Consider the following 7,966-nt stretch of genomic DNA (forward strand, 5'->3'; position numbering starts at 1 on the left):
TTCGGAAGCAAAAGTTGCAATGACTCTGTGGATAGCTCAACCATCGGCGCAAAGTCGGTGCAAATTATCCCATCATCCTGCATTCATGCTTTTGCGACGGAGGAACATCGCCTAGCACACAATGTAGAGAAGAGCGGGTGGGACCAAACAAGGGCGCGAAGGTCGGTGTGCAGGGTATAGCGCACAGTGAGGAGATGAGGGTTCGAGCGACTACAATAGCGTGACCCAAGGATCGACCCAACTGGGTACACTAATGCATGCCAAGCCGACTCGACATCTCCATATTTGCTTAGACTATTAGTTTTAAGGCTAGTGTTCTTGACCGGTATGGTGCAGGGATCAGTCAATTGTTCGGATGCAGGTTAGAGACTGTCGAAATATGGCCATGACTGTCTGTTGTGCTGCTTGCTGCCGATGCTTGCAGGTGACAAACGGGCCCAACAATGACCACAATCGTAGCAACTTTCCAGCCGTGTTTGAGGTCCTGGCCCTGTAGCCCCTGTGTGCAACCATCAACCCTGGCAACACATGTCAAAGTTACCTTGACACCGCGTGCAAGGTGCGTCAACGGCGCGTGGCGGCGTGACAGCAATGCCGTTCGTCAAGCTTTTATTCTCCTGGCTATGCGGCAGAGACCCAGTCATATCCCGCTCAGTCAAGAACGGGGTCGAAGTTGGTGGCTATCTGTTACTGTGGAGAGTGCAGGACATTGGTTAGTCTCAGTTCTAATATTGCCGCCAACGTCATATGCCCCAACCTGGGGCACTTGGACGAGATAGACAACGCATAGGACCCAAAAGCATCTCATCTGACGTCTGATGTAAGCTCGCAACTTAAAGCCGGTTGGATATGTCGCACATCCACGTGATGTTGGCACCCCGAGATCGATGCGCGCCCGTCTGAAGTAATGTCCCGAGACCATACAACGTGTGCATGCTGACTTGCAGCAACAGCGCGATGAAACGAACCAGGTTGTTGCGACCAACACCACAGCCACCATTTCGCATGCATCATCAAAACCGTTACAAATCTCGAGTCTCAGCATTAACCAAGTTGGCTATGAAAAACGTTGACATACTGTAAGCGGCAAGTGTCTGTGTGTTCTCATACGATTTGCGGGCCGGGGCCGGCATGCCCCTCGATTTCGCAGAACATGCCATTCCTTGGGCCGCTCGTCGCTCTGCACAGAGTGTGACACGCCAGTCAGGATGCTTGTTTCATTCGCGGGTTTTCATTCGTAAGGAATCCTTCCAATCTGTAACGAGGGCTGCGACCATTTTAAGTGGTTGGGGTCCAAGAAGTCAGCCTTGTCGACGACATTAGGCCACCCACTAAGGAGCCGGAGTCTCAGACTAGAGGCCAATTCATTCGCAGCGTTCCTTGCCACCCGAACCCCGAAAGCCAGAACGCTCAGCATCAGCAAAGGATTGTTTGGTACGGGTTTCGCGTTGAGGAAGAAGTGACGACGGAGCTTATGCCGGCAAGTCAAAAGTAACAATCCAATAGTTGCGAAATGGTCTGATGAATGGCAAAGGAGTAAATCGCTTTGGTCGTAGCGGCTATTGATTCAAGCTAGGTCAGGCAGCAGCAGCAGCCATATGCATCTATCCCAATATGGTCTCGATCGCGATAATGTTCTATGATGTACAAATATATCCACTCAAGGTGGATTAAAACGCCATGACAATGCGGAAAGAGAGGAAGCAGCGCTTGCCCTGGGGCTAAGCCTTCGATCAATGTCGAATGATGCAAACATGGGTATCATGAACGAAAGTGGAAATGTAGTAGACGAGCTACAATGCGTAAAAGTCGTTTGAATAGGATGCCCGGGGGATCTTTTCTTTGTCGATAATGTCAGCCAAGCAGACGGTAATGGTCGTGCCTAGTGCTGGGTCGCGGATGAACTCGAGCTGCGCTGAAGGATGCGACGGTAGAAAGGTATGCATGCTACTAGCACACTGATTTCCGCGGCGATTTGAGATGAATGCGTTTGACATGGTCTCTCTGAGGTAAATCGTTAGTCGACTCATGGTTGCACGGTCGCGCAGTCAATCACTTACCATGTTGTCTACACGGCTGAATACCCTGTCACAGCCGTCCCAGTCGCAAAGCACTCCAGGGTTGTGTTTTGCCTCGTGTCGCGCGAGATCCTTCTTGCTGGAGAAGCCTCCACCTGTTGCTTGTGGGCAATCAGCGTGACGGCAAAAGAAAGACTTGGTGTGACGTTTGTGGTGCTTCCTCAAGTCGCATCCGCGAGTAAAGACAGCTCTCGAAGTGCACCCAGGGTAAGAGCAACTCCACGTCCCATTCTTGTTCGGAAAACCATATGCTCGGAGGTCGGGTGAGGTTGGTGACAGCGAGCGGGACAGAGAGGGCGGTGATCTTTCTGAAGGAGCGTTGGATGAGAGGCCCAAGCCTATCGAGGACGAAGCGGAGTGTGATCTCGACGGCCGCGATCCACCATAGTATTGAGGCATGAAACCAGAATCAGGTGCGAGAGTTGTTGCTGTGGTCATACTTGTGGTGTAGGTAGGGTACGAGTATGCAGGGATCTGAGGAAGAGCCATGGGAGAAGAGTGGCCGGACCATGGAGTGTGCGATGGGTATGGGGAGTCCATGATTTGTCGATAGTCGTGTGGGTATGCAAAGATGGCTCCGTTGCTAGGTAAGGTAGTCGGCGGTGGTTGTGCCATGTGGTGTAGAGGTGGAGAGTATAGGATGCTCGGAGGAGATTGACATGAGCTGGCGGGGAACAAGTGTTCCATGCTGTCATCAACTGGCGCCATCAGCGCCAGCTCCGAGTCCGAAGAGTAGTAGCTCATGGTCATGTATGTCGAGTGAGAACTGGCCTAGACGAGATTTTGGAAGACGGCTGAGTGATGTTGAGACAGGTGTGTATCCGTCTACGAGTGGTCGGACGTCGCAGTATATACGTGTTGTATGGTGCGCGAAAAGGAAGTCAGTGCGCTCAGCGTAAGTGCCAGCAGGGAGTGGTAAGGGTATTCCAGTCTTATGGCACAGACCCAGCGTGCAGGGTGACAAGGTAGGCTGCTAACCGGGGTGTACAGGCCTAGTTCGGGAGCGTTTTGTAGGCCCCTCCGCAGAAATAAGGCTGAGGCACTGCAGGCCCGTAGGAAGTAGCGTGGCGGGTAGTGGCGGTGTTGAAATGTCTCGCGCTGGCTGAGACGGGATTGGGTCAAGAGGGGAGGCCTTATGTGACCAACTTAGATACCAGAGCAATGCGGCTATCTGTAAGAATCCTCCCTACGGGTCGATCTGAGGCGCAGAGAATCAAGAAGCTTATGTACACTCGATATGAGCAATTCACTGCAATGCTATGCCCAGTGTGAAGGATCAGAGCTAATCGAGATCATCGCGGGTGAACGAAATTGGGTTAACTTTCTCGCGCTGGATTCCCAATTCGATACCGCTCCCTGTTGCTACTACCAGTCGAGCAACGGTGCATAATTACTACACAATTGCGGTGGGCACTCGAGTGCGCCTCGCGGCCGGCTAGTTGATCCCTGCAACCAAAGGTACCGCCATGGTGGAGTTACCAGCGCTGGTGTTAGCGTGGGTCTCTGGAGGGGTTGGCAAGAACCCATCTTCTGGAAAGAAGAAATGGAGAGAGCTTTAGATGTGGCTCTTGCGCCGCATCCGCTGCAGATGCAGTATAGCTTTGGAGCCAACTAAGTCGATCAATTGTTATGATCGATAGATGCATGAGACGCTGGCCACCAGAGCCAACTCCTGTGTGTCGCCATGGCTACATGCCCGTTGGCAGCCACTGGTCCAGCTAGTCGTTGCGCGTGCGGTAAGACGACATCAGAGGCGGTAGCGCACGAGGGCCAGGTGAGCTTTCCAGGGCTGTGGGAGATGATAGACAGTCGATCGCCGCATGGCATGGGGGAAGGCTCAGTCGGTGACTCGGTGCGTGCCCGCGGGCATTTGGGCGCTATGGCCGGTTCTGACAAGCCCACGGCACAGTGTAGCCGCGCAGGATGGGCCACATTCGCCTGGCTTGGAAACTCCCATGCGATTGGCCAGGCTGCCAGAGGCGTGATATAATTAGGTCGCGGCTTTTGTGGGGTCTAACTTTGAGTCGTCTGAGCGTTCTCGAGTTTCCCGTGCGACCACCGCTCCCGTTCGAAGTGTAAATTAGATGACTCAGGACTGTCGCAAGGCGGTGTTCCAAAGATGCGAATGCTCGGTCATCCACCGAGCTGCCGTCGCTTGTTTCCCGAAATCCGCCCGCTCGACCTAAACCCGCACTCGCCATTCTCGTGGTGCTGCGACGGTAGCGTCCAAGAGTAAGAACTTGCGACGATGCTTTTGATTGCGTCTGCGACCATGGCCTATCACGTACCACGGTGCGTTTGATTCTGCACGAGACGTGGCTAGGTACCGTATGTACCAGGGAGAAACATAGCCAACGATGTCGCGACTTAGCTAGCATGGTCGGCGACGTTGAACCTTGAAAGCTCCCGACATTCGAGCGCGTAACGGGCTAAATGATGCCAAGAGTGGAGGGAGAACGACAGCTACTACTCCGTGGAGGCCTGGCAACCCATTCTTGCGAGTCTTCCAAGGATTGTCGCATGGCGATCCGGGCCTTTGTCTTCGTCGTGCTTGAGCACAATCTGATGACGCTGGAAGCAGATTAGCAATGTGTTTCAGGAAGGAAAGTGTTTATGGCAGTGCCTGCACGTCACAACGTGGTCGCCGAAATTGTGGCTATTTTGAGGGTTGTGACCGAGATGCAGTAGTACATGGTTGAGGTTGACATGCTGGTGTTGTTGTTGTGGACAAGCTGTCGTGCCTCTAGCCATGGGACAGACCGTGACCACCTCATACGGAAGTCGCGATTGCCCCCACAAACATATTTTGATAACGGCTTCAGGTCAAGACACGCATTCCATAGAATCTCAGTCATGTAGGATGGCAGGCAAGGAGTGGTATTGCAAACATTTCACTCATGAACAGACTGCCAGCAGGCGCACAAGGCGCATCCTTCCAGTCTCGCAGTCGTCGATCGCCAAAGGCTTGCACTGCACAACGAAATCGAGCCCTTCACAGCAGTCCATACGCAATCATTGCTCGAATCACACACCCTTGTGACTGGTCCATCCCATCGGTGACCCAACAAGACGCAAGGCTCACTCAGTTCGACGAAGAACGTATGAGATCAATCAACCCTTGAAACAAACGTGCACATGGCCTCATGAGTACTGGCATGGGCTCCCATTTTCATGCACTAGGAGCGTATGCTGGCTCGACACCACCAGGTTTCTGTATGCTAGCTCCTTTCAGTGGAGTTCGCCCGCGGTGCAGCGGTGATGTCCGTCTTGAGGAAGGGTTCCTTCGCAGGCTCTGCTCCATGCCAACAATCCAGAGCGACTGGACAGCAAGAAACTACAGCAACATCCTGCAAGAAGTTGTGGGGACGCAGCACCGAGCAACCAATGTGGTGATAGTGACGAGGCCAACCTGCAGTCGGCACCCGTCCAGCAAGATCAGACAAGCTCGTAGGGGCCATTCAATGACATCTTCATCACCTCATGCATCTCAGATCGCCCAGTCAGAACCTTTGTATCACTTGAGACGATTCATGTGCAACTGTTGGATACTGCAGATCTGAACCCCAGAGTGCACAGACTGCCAGGCGCAAAGGCAACCAACTACCACACAACTACTGCATCTTGATGGGCCCAAATTCTCCTCCCGCACGTTGGCCCGCCGCCGTCTGCTATTTCTGGAACTCGATGTGTAGTCATGTCGGGAGGGGGATTTGATCTGAAACGTGGCAGTGTTGGGCGGGAGACTCAGCCTCGCTCTCGTGGTTAGGCGTGCGACCACAACTAACGCGCTGCGAACACCATCGCGCAGACCCCATGAGTGTAGAATCCCGATGGCGTCAGGGTGCTTGTTGGTAAACTGACGAGATGCATGACGTGGGATGGCTGGATGACCTAGCACTTGTCCGCAGTGAAGGTGTGTTCCCAGCTAAGTCCACGTTCCATATTCAGCACCAACATCGGCGACTTGGAGCACGCAGCCATGAATCTAAATAAAATCGTAGAGACAACTCCATTTGGCTAGGTTTAGGACCCGTGTGCTAGTAGGGCCGGAGAGATGTTTTTGTTGGTCCAGTCTAGAGGTGTCTTCGCTGATTGTACCTCACCAGAAGCGCTCACATGGTTTTCACAATGCATTTCGTCCTGCAATAAGACTTCCCCCTTGAAGTGTCTCTTCAAATTATTATGAATAATTTCGCAAGCATCACCCTCACACGCTAGTGTGCAACGTCTGTAGTCGCCGTCTTGTAGTCCATTCATCTCACGCAAGTCGAACCACCTACACTCAGGTCCCCCGAAACTAAATTTCGGACCATCCGCTGCCTACCATACGACTGGAACACACAAGCTCACCCTTCTATATGTAAGGCAGACTAATTCTTCTGACAAGCATGTTTAGACGTCTCGACCCAAAGCCAACTGATTTAACTTTCGGGACCATCGCAAAGCGGCACAATCGCACCGAAACAATTTCCCCACCATCACGCAATGCGGTCAACCCTCGGAGAGCTCGGTTCATCACATCGCGAAACAATTCTGTATCTGGATACAGTCTGAGTGTTCGGTAGAACTGAAATGAGGGGGTGTAGATCATGGCATGGACGTTGGTGGCCTTGAAGGTATGTGCGACGAAAGGCAGATTTGTGCAGGTGATGTTTGTGTGTCAATAGGTCGAGCATTTCACATGAAATGAACTGACACAGCTTCGATGCAAGCTACACGATGCAAGCTATACCATGTTCATCGCATGAAGACTAGGTTGCGTGAAGACCGCAGGTGTGCTTCACCGTACTCCATCGTCCAGTCTCTGAGCCGGGCTGGTGTCGACAAGAGTTGCACAATCAATGAGTACACATACCAGCAGTAGATAAGATGACTTGTATCTACTTCAGGAGCCTACTGTAGAGGGCATCTACACAGTCGTGCTGAGATGGTAGTCTGAAGCTATACACAGCATCACCAGATGTCAAATGCAACTACAATACATTCTGTATAGCTTCAGGACCTCAAACAAGCCTCCACTTGTTGCAATCTGGTCGCTTCCCGTCAAAAAAACCCCCTCTTCCACATCCACAGTCCCTACAAGTCAATATACTCACATGTCATCAGTATACTGCATCGCGACCACACTCTCCACTTATCAAAAGCAGGAGGCCTACGTCTGAATCCTCCACATCATCCTCTCCGACCGCATCAAGTCACGGCCATGTGGTGCTACCAACAAATCTGCGCTCACTTTTTGATTCCGAACTCAACTGTCCGGGTGGCATACCTCGACCCCATATTCGCCAACGCCGAAGTACAATCCGGCCTACAACGAGGGAGCGAAAGAGACACACGATAATCTTCGACTTCACAATTCAAGACCATACGTCTTGCGAGCCGCTGTGGCCGCAGAATCTAGAAGGGGTTCGGAATCTGATGGAAACGCGTGCGGTCAACGGAGTGGCTTGTAATCTTCGTAGCCCCTCTGTACAAAAAGGTAAGACTCGAGATGGTGAATCACAGCAAAAATATAGCAGAAAGACATACAACCTGAGGAGGGGACATTCCTACGCTGGTAGACACTTCCGGCTTACAAGATGTATAGGATAGATATCTTGGATAATAAGACGTATTTACGGGTAAAGAAGTGGAACACTACAGTTTGTGAAACAAGGTCACCTGGATTGCATCGAGGAGCAACAGGATGGAACTGGACGGGGCAAGATTGTAAAACGGGATAGGATACCAAGCGACCCTTGCAGCGACCGCAGTCCTCACGCTGAGCACAAAAGCTCCGAACGAACACAAAGATCTGATCCAGCATCACTCTATAGACCTGTTAGCACCCAAGGGAAAGCGAAACATCGTGCTCGATTGCCTGAAGCAGCGTAATACGCACAAAACCT

General features: G+C 52.1%; 4 protein-coding genes across 4 annotated transcripts; 2 read left to right on the forward strand and 2 right to left on the reverse strand.

Moving 5' to 3' along the window:
• Window positions 1-1,793: 1,793 nt before the first annotated feature.
• On the reverse strand, window positions 1,794-2,828 carry SNOG_12060 (hypothetical protein; the record flags this gene model as incomplete). Its single annotated transcript, XM_001802241.1, has 2 exons — window positions 1,794-1,958; window positions 2,061-2,828. 2 exons carry the CDS (start codon window positions 2,826-2,828, stop codon window positions 1,794-1,796), a joined length of 933 nt encoding a protein of 310 aa, XP_001802293.1.
• Window positions 2,829-3,762: 934 nt separating this feature from the next.
• On the forward strand, window positions 3,763-4,068 carry SNOG_12061 (hypothetical protein; the record flags this gene model as incomplete). The annotated part of the gene is made up of 1 exon (XM_001802242.1): window positions 3,763-4,068. The coding sequence occupies one exon, from the start codon at window positions 3,763-3,765 to the stop codon at window positions 4,066-4,068; it is 306 nt and encodes a 101-aa protein (XP_001802294.1).
• Window positions 4,069-4,544: 476 nt separating this feature from the next.
• Window positions 4,545-4,786, reverse strand: SNOG_12062 (hypothetical protein; the record flags this gene model as incomplete). The annotated part of the gene is made up of 2 exons (XM_001802243.1): window positions 4,545-4,649; window positions 4,754-4,786. 2 exons carry the CDS (start codon window positions 4,784-4,786, stop codon window positions 4,545-4,547), a joined length of 138 nt encoding a protein of 45 aa, XP_001802295.1.
• A 1,881-nt stretch (window positions 4,787-6,667) lies between these two features.
• Window positions 6,668-6,942, forward strand: SNOG_12063 (hypothetical protein; the record flags this gene model as incomplete). Its single annotated transcript, XM_001802244.1, has 2 exons — window positions 6,668-6,694; window positions 6,805-6,942. The coding sequence occupies 2 exons, from the start codon at window positions 6,668-6,670 to the stop codon at window positions 6,940-6,942; spliced, it is 165 nt and encodes a 54-aa protein (XP_001802296.1).
• Between the last annotated feature and the right edge of the window lie 1,024 nt (window positions 6,943-7,966).

This window comes from Parastagonospora nodorum (assembly GCF_000146915.1).
Source record: "Parastagonospora nodorum SN15 chromosome Unknown scaffold_21, whole genome shotgun sequence".
In the NCBI taxonomy this organism is placed as follows: domain Eukaryota; kingdom Fungi; phylum Ascomycota; class Dothideomycetes; order Pleosporales; family Phaeosphaeriaceae; genus Parastagonospora; species Parastagonospora nodorum.